This window comes from Daldinia loculata (assembly GCF_022478755.1).
Source record: "Daldinia loculata strain CBS 113971 unplaced genomic scaffold F4817scaffold_13, whole genome shotgun sequence".
NCBI lineage: Eukaryota > Fungi > Ascomycota > Sordariomycetes > Xylariales > Hypoxylaceae > Daldinia > Daldinia loculata.
Window position 1 is genome coordinate 491,540 of NW_026054867.1, and position 21,113 is coordinate 512,652.

General features: G+C 48.6%; 7 protein-coding genes across 7 annotated transcripts; 4 read left to right on the forward strand and 3 right to left on the reverse strand.

Moving 5' to 3' along the window:
- Positions 1 to 431: 431 nt before the first annotated feature.
- On the forward strand, positions 432 to 2,002 carry F4817DRAFT_44317 (uncharacterized protein). The gene is made up of 5 exons (XM_049307472.1): positions 432 to 479; positions 543 to 744; positions 796 to 821; positions 914 to 1,180; positions 1,237 to 2,002. Exons 2-5 carry the CDS (start codon positions 543 to 545, stop codon positions 1,858 to 1,860), a joined length of 1,119 nt encoding a protein of 372 aa, XP_049160949.1. The 5' UTR covers positions 432 to 479; the 3' UTR covers positions 1,861 to 2,002.
- Positions 2,003 to 7,420: 5,418 nt separating this feature from the next.
- Positions 7,421 to 11,958, forward strand: F4817DRAFT_44334 (uncharacterized protein). Its single transcript, XM_049307473.1, has 2 exons — positions 7,421 to 9,972; positions 10,023 to 11,958. The coding sequence occupies exons 1-2, from the start codon at positions 7,594 to 7,596 to the stop codon at positions 11,415 to 11,417; spliced, it is 3,774 nt and encodes a 1,257-aa protein (XP_049160950.1). The 5' UTR covers positions 7,421 to 7,593; the 3' UTR covers positions 11,418 to 11,958.
- Positions 11,959 to 12,227: 269 nt separating this feature from the next.
- On the reverse strand, positions 12,228 to 14,196 carry F4817DRAFT_44361 (uncharacterized protein). Its single transcript, XM_049307474.1, has 2 exons — positions 13,966 to 14,196; positions 12,228 to 13,909 (listed from the first exon to the last, which is right to left on the reverse strand). The coding sequence occupies exon 2, from the start codon at positions 13,906 to 13,908 to the stop codon at positions 12,742 to 12,744; it is 1,167 nt and encodes a 388-aa protein (XP_049160951.1). The 5' UTR covers position 13,909; positions 13,966 to 14,196; the 3' UTR covers positions 12,228 to 12,741.
- Positions 14,197 to 14,428: 232 nt separating this feature from the next.
- F4817DRAFT_357591 (uncharacterized protein) lies at positions 14,429 to 15,276 on the reverse strand (the record flags this gene model as incomplete). The annotated part of the gene is made up of 2 exons (XM_049305939.1): positions 14,429 to 15,190; positions 15,256 to 15,276. The coding sequence occupies 2 exons, from the start codon at positions 15,274 to 15,276 to the stop codon at positions 14,429 to 14,431; spliced, it is 783 nt and encodes a 260-aa protein (XP_049160952.1).
- A 260-nt stretch (positions 15,277 to 15,536) lies between these two features.
- F4817DRAFT_44363 (ribosomal protein L17) lies at positions 15,537 to 16,578 on the forward strand. Its single transcript, XM_049307475.1, has 2 exons — positions 15,537 to 15,933; positions 16,077 to 16,578. Exons 1-2 carry the CDS (start codon positions 15,718 to 15,720, stop codon positions 16,443 to 16,445), a joined length of 585 nt encoding a protein of 194 aa, XP_049160953.1. The 5' UTR covers positions 15,537 to 15,717; the 3' UTR covers positions 16,446 to 16,578.
- F4817DRAFT_44373 (DUF1253-domain-containing protein) lies at positions 16,579 to 19,154 on the reverse strand. Its single transcript, XM_049307476.1, has 3 exons — positions 18,864 to 19,154; positions 18,074 to 18,793; positions 16,579 to 18,020 (listed from the first exon to the last, which is right to left on the reverse strand). The coding sequence occupies exons 1-3, from the start codon at positions 19,031 to 19,033 to the stop codon at positions 16,712 to 16,714; spliced, it is 2,199 nt and encodes a 732-aa protein (XP_049160954.1). The 5' UTR covers positions 19,034 to 19,154; the 3' UTR covers positions 16,579 to 16,711.
- A 146-nt stretch (positions 19,155 to 19,300) lies between these two features.
- On the forward strand, positions 19,301 to 21,112 carry F4817DRAFT_44404 (Mov34-domain-containing protein). Its single transcript, XM_049307477.1, has 2 exons — positions 19,301 to 19,605; positions 19,688 to 21,112. Exons 1-2 carry the CDS (start codon positions 19,498 to 19,500, stop codon positions 20,678 to 20,680), a joined length of 1,101 nt encoding a protein of 366 aa, XP_049160955.1. The 5' UTR covers positions 19,301 to 19,497; the 3' UTR covers positions 20,681 to 21,112.
- Position 21,113: the final 1 nt, after the last annotated feature.

The following is a 21,113-nucleotide window of genomic DNA, read 5'->3' on the forward strand; positions in this document are numbered from 1 at the left end:
TTGACATGGGCCATGCGTTATGGCTAGAGCGGAGAGAGAAGGCTATCGTACCACATAAAGGGGTCGCCTCAAGAAAGGGCCCTTAAAGTTCTTTGATTAATGCCGCCGGAACAGGAACAGTAAAACGGGTATACAAGTTATACGTATAGGTATATAAACCAATGCTTTTCTACTTCCCATTTAACTTACCAAATTTTTAAATCATATACCGCAATTGTTAGCAACCCCATATTATAAATATGGCAAATGTCGGACTGGGTAGCGCGGTACAAAATAAGGCCGCATCACTTAAAAGTATCTTTGCAAAGGACCGACGATTTGAACCCGTGGGGCTAATAGCAACCGGATCATATGGGTTTACAATTCGTGTTCAGATCAAGGACCCGATGCTCCCAGGTTTAAAAAACATTGTAGTTAAGCACGTTAATGGAGTTAGAGGTGCGAGGACCAATTTAGCAGCCGAGAGACGACACCTTGAGGTTTGCACTTTCGAGAATAAAAATTTCAAGTGATACGAAAGCTAATATTATAAAATATACTAGATGTTGCAAGATAACTTGCATATAGTAAGACTTATTAATCTACCAAATAATCCTTTAAGGGGCAGAATAGATCGAAGAGATTGGATCATATTAGAATGGTTGGAACATGGGGAGCTTCGTTCGTTTATTACGAAGGCGAGAATAATGATAGGAAGAGGAACAAGGTTGCCGAACCGTCTTCTTTGGAGGTTTTTCACATGTTGTAAGTCATTTGATACGGTATACCATAATATTACGCTAATCAAACGCATAGTGGTAAGGTGCTGTATAGCTATGGCCGTATGTGACATCTATGATATCTATCTTACTTACCTACCTCCTTAGGTAGGTAGCTAAGCATCTACCAGTCGGTGCTGATTCTTCGGTTTTAGTGGCCCGATTCTGGCGAAGAAGTACAAAGAAACGTAGAATTATCAGGAATAGTACATGGTGACCTCCATCAAGGCAACGGTATATTGATTACCCAGGCTAGATACGATATTAAACTCGCTAACATGAGTATAGTACTTCTTGGAGAGCCTCCTAATGATGACGAGCATGGAATTACACCAATACTAAAGCTTATTGACTTCGGCGGCACAGAACAATACCCCCCATCTGAGGATGCAGACAATCAAAATGTCTATGACATTGGGCAAGTACGTATTTTACACTAAATATGCCAGTTCTTAATTACAGACTAACGATTTAACAGATAATGCTTGGCCTTATTAACCTAAACCGTGGGCGCGACGCGGCGGGCGACAACCCTTTTTATACGTGGGGTGATAGAAGATATAGAACCGAAGCTACCGCGCTCATCCCAACCCCAGATGGCGTTGATCATGCCCTGTGCACTGCAGTCTGCGCCTGTATGGCGGAAATCCCTAGTAACCGCCCTTCTTTAAACACTTTGCTTCGGCTTGGATTAAGAGGCGTGAATGAAACGGCAGAAGCTTATGATAACGCTCTAGGAGAACAAGACGATATTATTTCATTAACGTGGAAGGCCATTGTATATGACGCCCCAACTGCGGATGATGATGAATTGACTGATGATTGGTCAACCTCAGCTCCTTCGACAGCAGCTCCTTCAGTAGGAAGTCCTTCACCAAAACGTCCTCGACCAATGCCGCCCCCAGCAGGAGGCAGCCCCTCAACAAGACCGTCTTCAGTAGGAAGCCCCTCACCAAGACATCCTTCAACAAGACATCCTGATACCCCTGGAAGAGATTCTCCTTTTGGTAGACTACTATTCCCTCCAACAAAAGCTACTCAAACACCAGGACGTACTAAACGTAATCCATCAGAGGATTCCGCGGGGATACGATGGGAATAAAGGATAAAAGGAATGAAAACATGTTTTAATGAACAAAATCCATAATATCATTGATGCGACCATTATCATCCGGTTGACCAACCCAAAACCATGTCTTCGACTTCCACCGCTTCTCAGCCTCCTCACAAGGCCAAAGGGAACCCCTAAACAACACTACCGCCGCTGCTGCAACGGAGTGCGATGAAAAGTCAAGCTACTTCCTCAGGCAGCACAAAGTCCAACAGAGATTTGGATGCACACAACTATGCACTGCCTGTCGAGACGAAACTTTCTCCTATAAAACCTTATGGTAAACCGGCCACTTTCATGGGCTTCCCTAGGACCTTCGATAAAAGCTTAGCCATTATACCAGTTGGCTTAGTCTTTTCTTTCCTAGGACTCGCCATATAAGTGAGCACTAGTGGCCCATTTCTCGCGGTAGAATTATATTTAATATATTTGATATTCCACTTAAGTACTCGGTTTTCGTGCCGTAACAGGGGCGGATTATGACACTTTAATATGTGTTTGAGGCTAAAATGTCTATCAATATAATAACTAATTACTCTTAAAATCCTTGTATTGATGTGGTTACACAATACGTACCTATATAAGTAGGTAGCTTGTGGCTGAAGAGTTAGCGAGAGAGGAGGCAAGGATAGTGGCAGACATGTTTTTTAACTAGTGAGCGCGGCAGCGTGGGCTATCAGAGTAGGTAGGTATTGTGGTATTGTCTCATCTCCGTTTGCTGTTCTCAAGGTAAGTAGTAGCACTGTACTTGACTACATACGAGGCATGTATTCTAAAGGGTATACAAGGTATGCATGAAATAAGCATTCAGCCGCAATCCACCCCGAGATTTGGAACAGATAAATGGCGTGTATCGATCCAGTAGCCAATAAAGGCACCGCTACATCGATTCCACACATCGATTACACGCATAGACAGGCAGCTCCCAAGCTTTCATAAATGACTCAAGTCTACTTGCTAGTCCTCGAGTTTGGGTTCTAAGTGGCCCCCAAACTAAAAGCGAAGACAAGGCAGCAGTCCGCAGGGAGAAGTACATGTTAGTGATAAGCTTCTTTTTAAGTCGCTATACCACCTACCCCCTCAACCATCGTAGCACCGCGTTGATGTCCTACATCCACGAGAACCCCCCAAAACGCGAGCAGGTCCGATAACAGGCTACGAGGCAAGACGTGCCAGACAAGGTAATAATATGGCTACGTGCAGGGCTATAATTCCGCCACGGGGGAATCGTGCGTCGGGTAGTCCCATGCTCGAAGCCGGCTTGCGTCGAAGATGCATGGAAGGATGCTGTAATGCGTGGCTGGTATGTAGCCCGGCCGTGCCTATCTGAGATACCCGTCGAGGGAATAGTCGTCTTATTGTTTCGGAAGACGTGGTGAGATAGTCAGGCGGTGGAAATGATTCGACGTGACACAGTTACTTACACGAGGCCGTTGGTCGTCGGGAGGCTGCAGTTGAGGAGTCGCTGTTGTGATAAGCCCCTTTATGTCGTGGTCTAATCTTGCTGGTAGATATTGTCCTTATACCTAATAATCCAGCCCTAGGTTCCAAGTACCTGGTGCGCTAAATTAGCCTTGTTTAAGCTCAATCAATGTTGATTCGACGGCCGGGTGTGTGTACTAGGCGTTAGAATATATTACCTCACCTAAACATTCCGTCTTAAGCGCTTCCCCGATAGCAACATATGTATTATTCCGAATGGTATGGTATAAGCCACAAGCCAAGAAGATATTTTCTCTATAAAAGTAATAATATACTGGTTAGTAGAGTAATGGTGCTTGAATAGAAACCTTATAAAGTGATCGAGAATATACTAGGTAGGCTTAACATGACCACTATTTAACAGTTAACTTAGGATACATTACTATCGGTATTCTTTATTTCTTAGGTAATCATACGACGCTATTTAAAATGTGTATCTGGTGTAACAGTGACCAGGCAGATACTTGAGAGTTTCTCTGGGTAAGGTGCTTTAGTTACCAGGTTTCTGGGAAAAGAGAACTGTCAGACCACCTATATCGTAAGCCTCGAAAGGATCACAGGCTTTTGGAGGTTGGTATGCACTCATTGGTTGGTATATGCGCATCTCCGAAGCGGATCGGTCGGATCGGTAGGAAGCTTGCGTAAGTGCCCGGCCCGGCTGCTTACGAAGTGTGTCTGTCCGTGTCAGGGTACTAGCCGGACAGCGGGTTACGGCGTTCAACAGCCTTGCTATCATTATTCTTCCAAGGTTGACATTCTTGATATTTATATGGCATCTAACCCCCAACTATGAGATAAAGGAACGTTATGTATCATTGTGTGCGAAACATATAGAATTATCACCATAGTTGGGACCGACACTCGGGATATACGTAGATCAGTCGGGCACAGCGTATCGTAGATCTTACGTGGTTGTGAAGGACAGTCGACATCTTGGAGTTTGCCCCAACTCATAGCAGTCGGCAACACACCTTCAATGCAGTAAGCATCCGTTAGTTTTTGTGGCAAAGTGCAGAACGGTGGCTTGGAAGGATTGAGAATGTTACGCTGCAATAAGCAGCCTCCATCTGAAGATGGATTAATGACCGATTATTAGATAATGGGGATAGTTCATCAAGAAGTGAATATGACTCGGATGGTTCGGTGGCCGTGCGCTTTAAATCTTACCGTACTACCCTATATTTATGGTAACACTTAAGCCTATCGGGAAGATCGTACCGGAAGCCTGCCATTATTCTCGGCTTAAGATGCTTCAATTCTACGAGTGAACATGGATGGCACGCGTTTGTTGTCTGAATAAATAGCACGTACCCATTAAGACGGACCGAAAGTATGCGACTTATCATTTTACTACTATGTATATTGTCCTCGATGGTAGGATGGATAATTCAAATGCAAGTATACCTTGCGGTGAAGGATTCAGCGAATCCTGCTCGCTAGGTATTCTAGATCGGCAAACCTGTAGCACGCGGTGGACATAAATATCACAGCCGATATATGGTCGGCTGCACGTCAGATGGGTTGCAGTCAGCAGGCTCCGGGGTTGCGTCAAGAGACATGTTTTGAAAAACCGGGCCAGCATTAGAATCCTACATCCTACGAAACCTTAGACGGAGCTTGGAGCTTTAAGAGCCTATCCTTCCACATCTTATTTTTGTGGCGTTCTAGATGCCGTGACGCCAATAGACTGTAGAACTAATATAGAAAGGAATAATATCGTTCAAAGGATATTAGTCGAGAAACACAAGGCTATCTCGTTTCTTTAGCCCCCTCAATTTCGTAAAACCATCATTAGATGTCTGACTGTGCCTTCAAGAATACCTCTGTTGCATTCTGTATATGTTTGACGATGGCGCAGCCCCTAATGCAGTTATTATCTCACCCCAGTGCGATATTATAACTCACCACTTCAAAGACCGTGATGTAGGTTTTGATTGATGCCTTTTTTTGATTTACCAACGGCGCAGCCGAGATGTTATGTACCTACGTATTAATTACCTGTTTTGTAAGATATTATTTTGTATGAATAGGCACAGGTACTACATACCTATGTAGGTTCATCCACTTCCCAGACAGGACCCACGAGATCATGGCCTCCGCTGTGGGTTACGCCATTCCTTGAGCAATATCAAATTTCGCGCGTTTCTGTTCGTCTGCCACCCTTAATGCCATCTTCGTTTCGGGCTGCTGGTAGCTAATTCTAAAAACACTATTGATGGACGGCTCTTTTCGATGTTTAGAAACTTTATAACTTGTAAGTTGTGACGTGACACCTTGCTTGATGTACGGAGACTTATAAGTTGGGGGGGAGGCCCCTCCCATCGGAGCGAAGGGGAAACATTTCGTGGACGTGTTACCCGTAGCACGTTTACGTACGCGATAAATCTCCGAGGCTCATCTTTTGAAACATCTGTATACTTGTCATCGCAAACCTTATGGGAGCCTATCCGGATCGAGTTGTTTTGCTCATGTTCATGTTTACCTATCATATATCGAAAATAATAACGAAGAAATCGAATGTGTAACTAGTGTATCTTGAATACCGATAATGATACCTATTGGGAAGGCCTAAAGATAGGTATAGATTTACATCCTGCACGTTCTGATGTGCATTACAGGCCTAGAATGCTTCAATACCTTTTTGAAGATTGGGATCCTAGTTCAGGGGTGCATATATAACCTAAGTTAGGTTTTTCCCCCCCGGAGCGAGCTGCACGCAAACACATTCAAACATCGACAGGGGCCAAGACTAAACTTATCCGAGCTTAGCTCGGCTTAGGGAATTAGGTAGCTGTAAATTAGCTCCATTACGTTCTCGTAGCCCCGGCTTATATGGGGCGATGTGCAGTGATGTGCTACCGAAGGTATGAACTACAGCCCAGATTATACCCAGTCTACATTATGAGGTACCTATGTGGGTAATGAAAGACAGGGGTAGGTGGTATCCGTACTTCGCAAGGTGGGATGTACCCTGCCTTCCATCCATCCATAGTAGCTTGTAATGGAAGTCGCAGTCGCAGTCGCAGTCGCAAAACCGTTCGAAGGTTACTTAAATGTATTTTAATTCCAATTCCTACGCTGGCGCGTTGCCGGCAAGCTAAAAGTAGAACACCATTTTATTCTATCTGTCTGTATTTTCTTCCTCTCCCTCCGTCATCTGCTCATGTTTTCCTTCTCCAACATCCGCCCGACTCTTCTTATCACGTAGCTCGATGATTGCCGATATTAGACACCCGACAAACGTCATTAGTCTTCCCGCCTTCGCAACGAAAAAAAAAAACATGATATCTTAACATATTAGAATATTTCACTTCTACTCGAAAAACCCTAGAAGAAATCTCCAAGCTACCCGGTGGCGCTTTCGCTTCTTTCTAATCAATATTAGGGTACGTTGGCCGATTTTATGTCTGCCAATTACTATGTTTTGCTTCTTTTAATTGTCTTCATCGGAAGCTCTTGCAGATACACGGATCGTAAGATCTGGTATTATTATCTACTTGATCTACTCTTTTCACTTCCACATGTGAACCCCCTTGTCGACAGGGGCTAGCTTTCATCTCTGATGCCTCATTCTACTGTTTTTCACGGAATAGGGGAAGCACCATCAAAGAAAATTGGCTGTGCGGTCTCCGGGGAATTATCACTTCTTATGGTCCAGTGGCCATCTAACCATCTAAATTACTCATCCATCCATCCCAATTGATTACGTTGATTCTCATCACATTACATGTCATCACACTGATGATCTAGGGCCTCACTAAGACTCCTATCCGTTCTCTTTTCGTTTCTTGACTAGTTGTCTAACATGTCTTGTCACGACCCTTGACTCATGAAGAACCAAAGTCTCAAGCTAGAGACAGTTTCCATTTGTAACATGCTTTCACCCAAATTTTGGCTCGCTTAGGTTTCCCCAGTCTCCCCGCGGAATGTTTCACCTGCGAGCTTCCATTCGTTCTATTTACTAGTGATCTTCGTACTCTCTCTTCGACCACCGTTTCAGTGCAATCCTTCCTACAAACTATTTTTTTCCCTTGAGAATTTACCATTAATATTTTATTATTACAGCTTTTACCGCTCGATAATTCGAATATTGTGTTTTAACCCGCTAGGGCCTTTTTTGCAGACAGCGAGTCTGCAACCCTTCATTTCAACCTGTCGTCACATCCCAGTCAGGGCGACCTCCCGGGGTCTGCCGTTACAACGGACATTCCGATTGAGACCTTCCAATCACACGATTCCACCATGTCGAGCTCTTCCTCAGTTGCTGTCACGAATTCATCGCGACATGTTCGTTCTAGAACCCAGAGTATCTCGAGCGACCGTCCCTCTACGACTGGCCACAACATGATGTCTCCCCCTCTCTCTGTGTCGCCCGAGGCGGTGTTCATCGCTGCGTCTGCTGCTTCGCAAATCGTCACTAATGATCATGACAGCCATTCTGAGATATGGTACGATCAGATGGGAATTGAGCCTTCGGAAGAGACTGCCTTAGTTTCACCAGGCGCTCTTCAGCTCGCCAATAATTTTGTCGATCAGCTCTTGTTCAACATAATCTCTGTCGCGAAGTCCACTTCACTATCGGCGCTGCGGCCGGCCGTCAGCGAAGTACTAAAACCGAAACTTGCTAAAGATGCTATCAACAACGCCGACGAAGAGCTTCGAGAATACCTAGGTGGTGGTGAAATTGAAGATCTAGTACAATCTCCAAATACTGAGGTACCTGCCGATTGGGATCTAGAGCTAGTGTGGAAAAGAACGAGACTACGATGTATGGTTTATTCGTCCTTGGGTGATATGGAGGAAGAAGACGAAGACTACTATATGGAACAAGAACATCTCAGAGGCGAGTCGGATGACATCATGTCCGACGTTGTATCTCCGGCAGTTGCTATTTTCTTGACCTCGATTCTAGAATTTATGGGTGAGCAGGTTCTCGTCATAGCCGGGCAAGCGGCTTTTAACCGACTACGTGTCAAGTACGAGAAAGAGTTGAAAGAAGGGACGCGAGTACGCGGTGGATTATTTGAACGTCTTGTTGTTGAGGAATTAGACATGGAGCGTGTTGCGTTGGATCGAACTCTCGGCCGACTTTGGCGTGCTTGGAAGAAGAGGATTCGGTCGCCCGGAGAGCCTAACTATTCTCGCCCTTTCTCGCGTAGTTCCTCGAGTACTTCGGGGGTGGCCAACCAGCGACGCGGGAGCGCTGCAACAGACTACGTGCAGTTGCTTCGGACACCCAGAGATTCGGACCCTGCGCTTGATGTACAGGAAGAGCAAGATGGCGAGGCGGCCGGTGAGAAAACAGATCAGAAGTCTAATCCGAAGTCAATTCCGAAGGTGGATCCGGCTGAAGTACCTCTGCCGGATAGCGATGTTGAGGCTATATATAGCGATGAGGAAAGTGAGGAGGAAAAGGATATTGGCCGGCCGAAGAGTCTGATCATATTGTCTTCATCAACAAAGGGCAGGCTAGCGTCTCTTCGAGCTTCGCTGGAAAATTCATCAATTCGGCGCGTACGGTCTCTTCCTTCTCGGAAACGCCCCCGGTATCGTTCCACTCCAGGCGCTAGTCGCGAAATTGAAACCCAGCCTCACAAAGATACAAGCAAAGATGAGGGGAAGACAATTGATGGCGTTTCTACAAAGGATACCAGATATGACGACGTTAATGAGAACGAGCAACCTAACCAAAAGTTGGAGCAGAAAGCTATCCCAGATGGGCTGATTCCAGTAGTCAATAACGACATTACACCTGCGATATCAACGAGGACTAGTAGCATTGTCCCGCTAACTGAGATTGAAGAGGACGAAATTGAGGAGTTTACTGAAGAGCCTGAAATATTAACCTCATCAAGAATTTCTATTGGAGGAAGAAGTTCCTCTCCTTCTACCTCAGACTCTGGCAAGCCTACTCCTCTTATGCCTGTAAGAACGAACAGCATACGGTCGGTACGAATTATTGAGGTGCAGAGCCCTCGTAGCCCGACGGCTGGCTCGCGAGCGAGTTCTATGGATTTCCAGGACCCTGCCTTGGTTGCTCGTAGAATTTCTACTCCTCCCATTGTCGAGGAAAATGATTCGGGAGCACCACCTGAAAAGAAGCATACCGTTATCCTTCAGCGGTCATTCGACGATTCTCAGGAAACCAGTTCCGGGGCAGTCCAACCTGCCCGGAATCCTAGTCCTTTGAGAAGCGTCCACTCCCAAGCAGTATACGAACTTGCAGCGACTATCCCCACTAAGGTGTCTATTCTGAGTGGTCCCACAACAGAACCGCCTTTGGAGGAAAAGCCTGTGGCTCCCTTGAAATCATCGAGGAACCCGCCAATGCCAACGCTGCTCGAGAGGAGTACAAGCCGACCCGTTTATGGACGGTCGAGCTCCAACGATACTGCGTCAAATATACCTGCCCGGCGTGGTACGCCGGAATCACCAAAGATGTCGCGCCCTATGCCAAGCGACTCGCCTTCTTCCACGTCCGCTAAATTCAAACCCGTCCGTACCTCTGAGGACGGAAGCTCTCGGCGCTCCGAGGATAGAGCTCGCGATTTTGAGCAGCTAATCCACAGCCAGGAAACCTTGCAGTATACCCTCACTCCAGAAAACATGCGTGATATTGACGTAAGTCTCCAATCCCCTTGCCATGCAGCCCAATCTAATAGAATATATAGTCTAGTTCATCTCAGCACACTGGAAGTCCTAAACCTAATAGGTTCCAAAGGGGCGAGGACACTAGACATGCTGAGCGCTCACGATCCTCATCTATGAAGAGGACTGCATCCTTTACGAAACAGACTAATCTCGGTTCGAATCCTCTAGGTTCTCATCCTCCTACGGACATCCCTTTTACCGGGAAATTCTCCGAAGTGATCTCGAGTGCACCCGCTCCTGTTCCGCCGAAAAGTCGATCAGGTATGGCCGCGCAAGCGAGGGAGGCGCGAGTCCCTGGGGAATCGTTGCAAGATTTTGCCAATTTTATTCGATCAACAGGACCTCCTGTCGAGCGCAGCGTTCAGCATAGCAGAGGACACGCGGCTTCGATTTCGACTATCCGGGCTCCTAGGGGTCCTACTCACGTGAAAAAGAGTGCGAGTATCGATAGCCGGCACACCGGTTTAAGCAACCGATCCCACTTCCAAGCTAGGGATGCTACAGTTAACCCCGGTAGCGAAAACTCAGATCTTATCGATTTTATTCGACGAGGACCGCCGAGCACCAATGCAAATAACCCCCGGATTCCTCGTCACGTTGCCCCTTTCCGGAGTACCATGGACTCTGACCAATTGCAGATGGCTGGCGCTGTAGGAGGCAAGGCAATCGATGCGGTGATTCCAAATATTCGAAATAGCGAGGCATCAACGAATGTTACGGAGGCTTCAGCTCCGTCGTCGATGAATTCCCAAAGCGCACTCTTGAGCAAAGTGAGCAAGGTACAGCAGTACTCTAGCAATAACTTTGATGATGACGATATGATGCCAAAGCGGACACAACGACGAGTCCGTGACCCTTATGCCATTGATTTTAGCGACGAAGAAGATGAAGAATTAGATATAATGCCCCAACCAAAGCCGAAGAAGGAAGAAAGCTTGATCGATTTCCTCAACAGTTACCCCCCTCCCCCCGAACCAATGCCTCAACCCGTTGCTATCCCGAAGAAAAAATCCAGTGCGCCAAATTTGATCGCACGTCTGAGATCGGGCGGGAGCTCTATCAGATCAGCTTCAAACCCTAGAGTATTTGGGGCCGATTCGAGGTCTCTCAGTAGTCGAGCTGGCACTAGCAAAGGCTATACGCCTATTGTCATCCCAACTTCGGCAGACAAGTTTGGGAGCAATCCCAGACCACCACCAACCGCTCCCAGTAGCTCGATGGGTCGTGTTCCGATGAAGAAATTCGAAGCACGGGATGCCGTTTCCGCCAACACCCGTACGTCGGACCTCGCTAGCTTCCTACGCGATTCCGAGCCACCACCACAGCCCGTGATGTCGCCTCCTACCCAGAACGAAAGCAAGAGCAGTGGATTCTCCCGGATGTTCGAACGCCGCAAGAAATCTACCGCATATTAATCAAATTTACCTTTACATTCGAATCTTCCGTGTATAAACTTGGTATTTCATTTCAAAACATTGGGCGCTTCCTACGGAATATAGAGCTGGGATGAAGGGCGGCAGGCTTTAAAATCGTATTCTACAATGGCGGAATCACTATCCGATTTTGTTACAGATATCTTACGCGTATATCTGTCATCGACATTGGGTGGTTGCTCTTTTTATTTTACTAGTTATCTTGACAAGTTGGTTGGCCAGTTATTCAGAAGGGCTATTTAGAGGATACCATACGTTCTTCTACTCGTTTGCGTTGCTAGCAGAGGTTGAGTGGGGGAACGTAATACGAAGAATGGTGAAGGGGGATCATTGATTGAGATATCTTGTTTAGATGCTATAATATGTACCTAGTCTTGGATATGTTGCAGCGAAATGAGAACTGGCTACATTTAGTGAACGAGGATTTGTTGGCCTGGATGGAGTGAATATTGTTGTACATCAATTGTTCTAAAGTGACATGTATAGTGCTACGTTCTAGTATATATTAATTTGTAGTTTATATGGATACAGTCCTTGCCAATGACTTCATACTTGCTGTGTCATCTCGATGACCCGATCATCTGCTCCTTAAACCGGTCTTGAAACTCCTACGAGGTGACTCCCCTAAGGGCAAATAATATTTTGAAGTGTGCCCCTATGCTCATGTGTAGTATAGGCACAGGTACCTACCTATACAGTTAGTTGGATATATTTCTTCGTTTTACGTTTATGTACTATCCGCCATTATCTAAAAGATTGGAAAATAGCAATTAGCTTGTTTAGATATCTATGTAGGCAGCTATCTACCTAGGTAGGTAGGGGACGATACGACAAGAAACCGACACATATTGTACACGAATGAATATGAATGGGAATAACATGTCTTCTGCTGGTTGGCTGACGGTGCAAAGATAGGAAGAAAGGAAAGGGAAAGAAATAAAACTAATAAACAGGTCAGGAAGGGGGATTAGCTTAGCGTAATGGTGGTGATTACTTGCTTCTCTCTTCCTTTATTCGCAAATACATTCTTGTCATAATCGTTCTTATGCTCATATTTATCTCGTAACATGTACATCACGGCTGCTAGTTGGGCTATAGTCCCGTCATACTGTGTGTGCGTGCTGCTTAGTTCCGAGTCTCGACTCCTATTCATTGGTACACGCAGAGATATATATATCTGCACTTGTTCACTGCCAATCCTCCCTTCTTCTCTTTCACATCTTCCTCGCGTATTCATAGGCAATCTCTTCCCTCCCCCTTCTCCTCCCAGCTCCGCACTCATAAGCACCGGAACAAGCTCCCCTACTTAGTCCCGCAGATGTCGCGAGACCCACGCGCGAAAACCCCCTTTCTTCGACTTCCTCCGCACAGACCCCGAGTCTGATTCATACTCGTAAGACTCCCGGCGTCCACGTCTGTTGTAGACTACGCCGCGCGAGATGGTGGTCAGCGTGGAGATGGAGGCCCGGCTTGAGCTGGGGCTCGAGGTCCAGGAGCGAGGGGAGTTGGCCTGCACAATGGCGCTTGCTTCTTCGTCTGCGTTGACGAGGGCTGTGGCGCTGTACGTGTCGGCTTGGTCCATGGTGTTTCTTACGTCTTGCTGTATGCTTGTGCGGTGCGGGGATGTGAAGATGGCGGGGGAGGTGAATGATTGGGGAATCCACTCTTCGGCGGGCTCTGCGGCGACAGCACCGAAGTGAGAATCGGGCGGAGGGGGACGAGACGGATATCGAAGCGGTCCTGGAATTCGCGTGGCTGTCGAGCGGGAACGGGTGCTCTGATGAGGGCGTTGCTGTGAGGGACCAGGGTTGCTCACGCTATTGCTGTTGCGACGATGGTGGGAGGGCTGGGATTGCTTTTGTTCCTGCTCGCGTTGCTGTTCTCGGTCTTGGTGCTGCTCTACGTGCTTTCGATGGTGCTCCTCTTGATACTTCATAGCTGCTCGAGGATCCGACTGGTCGAAGGGTGGCTGGTCATAGATTGAATGCTTTACGTCATGAGTAGGTTCGCCCACCTGCTTGTCATTGTTGATATAGTACTTATGATAGTGGTTGTGGACGTGGTAGTGATGATGGTGGATGTGAGTACAGCGACCAGTACGGCTCTTGCTGTTGTCTCTATCTCTGTCCTTGCTTGTGCTCTTTTCCTTTCCTTTATCTTTGTCCTTGGTGTCCTTGTTACCATTGTCGGCGGCAGGACGGAGAGTTTCGCGGGCGTGAGAATGGCGTATACGGCGAGCTTGCTCATTGCGGCGTATCTCATCATGCGCCGAGCTGGAGGCCGAGAGCGGAGGTGTAGGAGACTGGATGTTTATGCGAGGTATGGGAACATTGGGCTTGACGGGATGAGAATGGCCTCGTTTCTTGTGCTTTGAGGGCGAAGCAGAGTCGTCCCCGGAGACAGAAGTAGGTCTTCGGGTTCTGTGACGACTTCTACCACGGCGAGGCGAAGACTCATAGGAATTACCTCCCATTCTATAATAAGAATTCAGTTTCTTGTTACTTTCTATGTAAGAAATACATCGTCTTACCTTGTCAACTAGATCCTAGACGGCGTGCGATAGAAGCTTAGAGGTTAATGATGAGCAAGTGATTGCGCCAAATTGGTTGACAACATTGTAAATATTGAACGCAAAATAAACTGGCGCGGGGAAGGTGAATTTCATAATAGGGCAGGGCTCGTTGCCATGATCAGGGGCTTGTGAATTATTAACGCGTTGCCGGAGTGAATCGTACTGCCGTTGTCGAGGTGCCTGATTCTACCGCCTTTCATCGCCATCTGCCAATACGATTCCATGGTAACAACAAGCAGATAAGGTAGGTATCTAAGTATTCTATTAATCGTCTAGGCGGAGTCGTAGTTCGTATAATACATAAGTACATCCATTACTACTTGGGGCTCCAGTGCTTTTCTCGCTGAACGCTGTACGCTGTACGAACAATAGGAAGGCCAGGGATTCGAACTCGCTCGCTTTTTCTCCCTTATAAGCTCCCTTATAAGGCTTTTAGTTGTGATCGATCTTGCTGACCGTTCGAAGAATATCTTGCGGCTAGAACCTCCTCCGGATTCTGTTCAAGTCCAGTCGACTCCTTATATCGTTGGCTAAGTGCCCTCTCCTCTGTAGATAGTTGTGATGAGAGCTCTTCGCCATTTTGCTCAGCTCCTCCTACTACTGCCGACTTCGTCTTGTCAGCTGCATCCTTGCTCTTCCAGATACTCCTTGCTAAGCCGCCTAGGAATGAGCCCTTTGCCTCTTCGGCCTTTTCTTCTGTACGTCCAACCACCTCAGAGCCCTTGGCCTTCGCATCCGCATATGCGCTCTTGGCCGCCGCAGCTACACTCGCGGCTTTCTCCTTGCCCTGGTCTAGTTTTTCATTTGCAACTGCTTTTGCGCTTGCTGCCACATCCTCACCCTTCTCTCCAGGTCTCTGGGCATCACCAAATGCTCTAGCCCAGAGCCTAGCGAAAGCGATTTCGACATTCTCTCGCACCTCCTCCCAGTCCTTGTTCTGAGCCCAATGGACAGCACCTTCTATTTCAGCATTCCAACGATCTTTAGCCCTCTCGATAAGATTGGCACGCTCGGCTGCTGCAAGCTCGGCCCTTGTGGGTGGCAAGACAGGCGGCAGAGGGTCGATGATACCGGATATTAGACGAGTCTGCTGTCGTAGGATGGCAGCTTGGCGCTCTCGGTGTCGTTGGTGTGCTAGTACACCTAGGTAAGCTACTGAGAGGGTGAGAGTTACACCTCCAGTCTATTCATATAAGAGATAGCTTGTTAGTTTATTATTCTAAGACTTGGTGCCATATGAGAACGTACGAATCCAGTTGTAAAGCCCATGTTGAGCTGTTTAATATGCGCGCTATGGCGCAGGTGCTATAAAAACCCAATGATGTATTGTACTTGTGAAATCAAGGGAAACGAGTGTAAGCTTCGACAAACTCCCTTGTAGGATTGTCCAAAGAGCCAAGTTCAATGCGAATATTAGATCGAATATTAAATCGAATATTAAATCGAATATGAAATAAATCGAATTTGACGTTTAACGAATGACGAAAGTCACGCTACATGTACTATTCCCTGATGAGTAGAGGTACGTACCTTGTATGTGGGTCCAGAGCTCGGGCCGTGCCAAGATCCAAAAATTCAAAGTAACTTTGTACCCCAGTCAATAATTTGAACCTCAAATCGTCAACTCAAACCATCCCACCTTGCCTTGCCTTGCCGCAACAAAACCCCAATTGCACCACCCGAGATCAAATCACCCGGTCGAGCCGAAGGATGGCGGGTGGTCTAGTCAAGTACCGACACTTGAGTCGGAAGTCGTCGCATCGACAAGCCCTACTGCGAAACTTGGTCACGGCTCTCGTCCAGCACGAATCCGTCCGAACGACATGGCCCAAGGCCAAAGAGACACAGCGTCTCGCCGAAAAGCTCATTACTCTCGCTAAGAGGAACAACGAGACTAGCAGACGGAAAGCTACGGGTATATTATTCGTAGGTAGTCCTTTTCTTCTTCCCTCCCAACACCAACCAACAAACCAAGTTATACATGACATCCCAACTCGGAAGCAGATTTATATAAATATAGAAAAAATAAAGTGAAATCTCTTGATAACTAACCCCCACCACCACCACAGACCCCCCAAAACCTCCTCCCCAAACTCTTCGGCGAGCTGCGCCAGCGCTACGCCTCGCGGCCAGGCGGATACACGCGCGTCCTGCGAACGGAGCCCAAGTCCCGCTACGACCAGGGCGACTCGGCCATCCTCGAACTAGTCGACGGGCCCAAGGATCTGCGGTTCGCGATGACGGCTGCTGCCTTTGCGCGCGAGCAGCGCCTGGGCCGCCCCCACAACGCCCTCACCCTGCTCAACCGCCAGAAAGTCACGCGCTTCCGGCCCGGCGGCCAGGCTGCCTTCGACGAGATGGTGAAGAGGGTTGAGGGGTTGCGGTTGGGTGGGAAGGGCGCTGGTGCGCAGGGTGAGGGGGAGGCTCCTGCTAGTTAGAGGGTGTGGTTGGTTTTATGAGGGGGGAAGTGGAAGAGTTTGGTTTGGTCTGGTCTTGCTATTACGGGTGGGAATCTAAGAACACTGAAACTACCGACCTCGAGTGCTTCAAGTTAGAAGCCGTGGGGTGTTGTACGAATTATGTACCATAACCATAACCGCAGCACATACAAGAAAAGAGAAAGAAAGAAAAGAAAAGTCCCAATTCACAAACCCACTGCTCAAAACCCGCCTGTGAATAAACTCCTATCTAGGTTACTAATCTCTCATACAAAATCAAACGTATCCCCCTTCTCCTTAATCATCCTGCCCACCCTCTTAGACCCAACAACCCTCTCCAGTTTCAGAAGATCATACCTCGAGAACATAACCCTCACCGTCCCCCTCCCCGGTTCCAGTTTCAACTCCCTCTCGCTGCGCCCTAGATACCCGCCCACGATCTCCTTGTAGAAAGTCGGGTTATCAGGTAATCCGTACATAACAACCCGGCGGACGCCCCGCAGCGCGTACCGTCGGAAATGGTGCGCGCGCTCCGTGTACAGCAGGACTTGGTGCCGACCGCTTGCGAAATGGGACCGCGCGCGCGATGCCTCGGGTACCTCTGCGTACTCGGATACTGCGGCGAACGCGAGACCCGCGCAGGCGGGGGAAGTAGCGAAGTAATTGCGCACGCGCACGAAGTCGAGGTACGACGGGACGAATATCAGAGTGCCGCTGAGGTCCTGACCCTTCGCGCGCTTCGTCAGCGCCGGTATGACCGCGCTGGTGAAGTACTCGAACCTAGCGTCGGGCTCGGCGGCTACGGAGGGGGCTTCGAACCGCGAGAACGTCTGCTTGGCCTTGACACCGAGCTCCTCGATAGCGCCGGGATAGGCTTCGGGTTGCACGCGTAAGCGGCCGGCCCAGTTGGTACCGAAACGGCGATGCAGCTCGACGAGCTCGGGCGTGTTGAAGGCTGATAAGACGAGTGTCTGTCGGAAGTTCTGGGCCTGCTTGTCGAGGTACCACTCGCGGACGCGGCTGAAGTCGCAGTCGTGGGCCTCGCGCGGCTGGAGGTTGAGGTGCTCGAAGATGTACTCGACGTGCTCCCAGTTCTGCATAAGTAAAGCATCGGCCTGGTCGACGACCACGACCTCGATGGAACTTAGGAAGTCGAAGTCCACCTTCTTGTCTTCCTCAGATCCGATGGCCATGCGCAGGCCGAGCGGAGACGCGATCAGGATGTCCGAGTTGTAGAACTGCGCAAAGTATTTAATGGTCTTCCGGGTGAACTTGATGCCGATGCGGAACATGTCGTCGTCGTTCCCCTCGAAGAGCTCCCGGAAGTCTTCTGGGCGGTCCTCTGTGAACTTGGCGTCCTTGTCAAGGTATGAATCGTCGAAGCGTTTCCTGTTTTCCTGCTGTTCCGGTTCGCACAGGGCACAGATCATGTTGACCATCTTGACGGCTGAGTTCCGGGTCGGAAGCAGCATCAGTACTTTCGGACGCGTGAAACCCTGATCTCTCGGCTCAAAGTCGCTGTTTTCGGCGTCCTTTGCTAGTTTAGCATTGCTCTTGATGACTCGATCTCGAGTTCTGAATTTTCATTAGTGAACCATATCTCTAAAAGGTATTCGAGAAATACATACTTGAAGACATGATTGACACTATGAAGACATGCCATCCGGCGTAAGTTTTCAGCATTTCTCGGAGTCCTTCCACAAAATAATATATCATTATAAGCGAATGTCAACGGATATAGAACTTGCTCCAGCTTGTCAAATGTTGGCCGTTTTCGGTTGGCTGTTTCAGCAAGTCGATGTTTGAGGTTTAAGCTGGATGGTCCGGGTATAGGGGGCGGGAGTGCTGCAGGTTGGGCTATATCTTTTCCAGGAAAGTTGCGTATTAATCGCCAACCATTCTTCTCAGAATGAGACTGAGAATACTCGTTATTTTGAATGGCCTTTATACGATTTTGCACCTCGTTCTGATCTGGGTTGACGAAGTGAGTCTCGAATGGGTCGGATGAATCTGGAATATCTTCATCGTCGTCATCATCCGTTTCCATCTCATTTTCTGGCCCCTCTTCCGCCTCCTCCACATGATCGATGTCCCGTTCTTCATCTTCGTCGGTTGCAGTGGCCTCGTTTTGATTAAGTTTACTGGACTCGACTTCTTCAGACTGAGTGTCAAGTTTTCTTCTTTTGGCACTTGGAGCTGATGGTTCTTTAGATAAACTTTGCATTAACGCAAAGTAAGGTCGGCTAGTCGCCTGCTCCTGTTCATCTTCTGATCCAGAACCTTCATTCTCGGATGCTTCATCTGATGGAAGCTGTTCTTCTTCTTCAGACACTTCATCTTCTGATTCCCTATAAGAAGTATTAATGATTAATTCTTCATTGAAATGAAAAAAAGAAAGAAATGAAAAACAAGCCTTACTCGGACTCGACGATCCTTGCGCTGTCAAACGTTCTTTTCCCATTAAAACCTCCTCCGCGCCCCCGTCCGCGTCCTCCTCCTCGACTTCCTCCCCGACTCATTCCCCTTCCTCTACCTCTACCTCTAGGAGCACCTCCACGGCGAGCGCCTCCTCTGGGTTTACCTCGCATAATATAAGTTTAACGAGAATAAAAATAAAATCAAGTTAAAAAATTAAAGTTGCATAATTCGTTAAAGAAAATCTCATACATAGGGTGGTTAAACTGTAAGGGAAATTCTAATCGACAGTCATCAGCCTTGCAGAATTTCTTGCACGCAAGCCTCGCATTATGGATCCTTGCCACGCTCCACACCAATCGCTACGTAAATAACCCACCCCTGTAAACCCAGACTTTTAATCCTTATCTTCGCACCCCCCCTCAAATCTTCAGCCTTGCCCACAACCCACTGCGAACCCCCACTACGCCCAGAAACGTGAAAATTACAACGTCGCCAGCGAAAAAAGAAAAAAAAAAAGGATTAAATAAAAAAAAGTTTCGATTAATTGGATTGAGAGACAGCGAACTTCCGATACTTATCGTCAACCCACCTCTCCTCCGTAAAATAAAAATCCGGCCTCCAGAATACCGCAATCATGGCCGTGGATACGGAACCGTTCCTTCATCTGGCGCGACCTTTGGCACCGACGACTTTGCATTTCCAAAGCCATCTTTCCCCGCTCTCCGTTAACATCCTACCACAAGTATGTCACTTACCTACCGCCTTGTTTTGTTCTTGGCTATATTCCTTTTTTTCTTATTAGTACCAACTAATAGTAATAACAGGCCATCCTTTCCGTCCTCGACCATGCCACCCGCCGCGATATCCGTCCCGCGCCGACGAGCTCCTCCCGCGTCATCGGCGCGCTGGTCGGTACCCGGTCCGAAGATGGCGGCGAGGCCATCGTAGCGTCGTCGTTCGCCATCCCCCATACCGAGAACGAGGACCAGGTCGAAGTCGACGTTGAGTACCAGAAGAACATGCTGTCGCTGCACCTGCGCGCCCACCCCCGCGAGGTCCTGCTCGGCTGGTACACCACCTCCCACGAGCTCAACTCCTTCAGCGCCCTCATCCAGAACTTCTTTGCCAGCCCCGAGACCGGCACCTTCCCCCACCCGGCCATCCACCTCACCGTCTCCGCCGAGCCCGGTACCCCCGTCCGCACCCGCGCCTACATCTCTGCCCCCATCGCCGTCAATGCCGAGCGCGCTTCCGAGTCCTGCCTCTTCATCCAGGTGCCCCACCGCATCGCCTACAACGACGCCGAGCGTTCTGCCCTCGACCTGATCTCGAGCGCGCGGGACACCGAGGCGCGCGCCGCCCCCGTCATCTCCGACGTCGAGTCGCTGACCCGCAGCCTGGAGCACGCGCAGGATCTGCTCGACCGGGTATCCGACTACGTAGGGGGTGTCATCGACGAGGAAAACGAGCCCAACAACGCTCTGGGCCAGTACCTGATGGGAGCGCTATCTCTCGCACCCAAGGTGGACCCCACGCGGGTCGAGTCCGACTTCAACAACCACATCCAGGACGTGCTCATGGTCAGCTACCTGGCCAACAGCATCCGCACCCAGATCGACCTCAGCCAGCGCCTAGCCACGGCCATACTAGCCACCGACGAGGGCGGTAAGACCGACGGCAAGGACGACGGCAAAGAGGGTGGAGACCGCAGGGGCGAACGCGGCGAGAGAGGCCGAGGCGGCAAGAGAGGTGGTCGTGGCGGTGGCAGAGGCGGCGGCCAGCGAGAGCCGCGTGAGCCTCGCGAGAACGGCGAGTGAAGCTCGTACACGCCCCCAAACCTAGAAGCCAAGTAATGAATAGACGAGATGTGATGTAAGTCCTACGTTACGACGGGCTGGGCTTATCATGTACTCGGGTAGTATTGTTAGAAGCGAGGCGGTGGCAAAAGGGAAAACCTAGCATGGATAGTCCTAAGAACGATAGTAGTGGCAGTGGTAGGATCAAAAGGGGCCGTTAGTGCGGCGTCTACCTACCGCATATACAAACACATACGCATTGGCAAGGGGCGATGAAAAAAAGGGTCGCGAAGCAACTTGTGAAAGATGCGCAAGTCGTCGTCCTAGGCGTTCGCGTCCGGTTACTTAGGGGTATCTTCAGTCTTTATTTAGAAAGGGAAACGCTATTGCAGCAATGAAAAACAAGATTCTGAAACTCCTCACTGGTATTATTATTTGTTCCCCCGCACGGCAA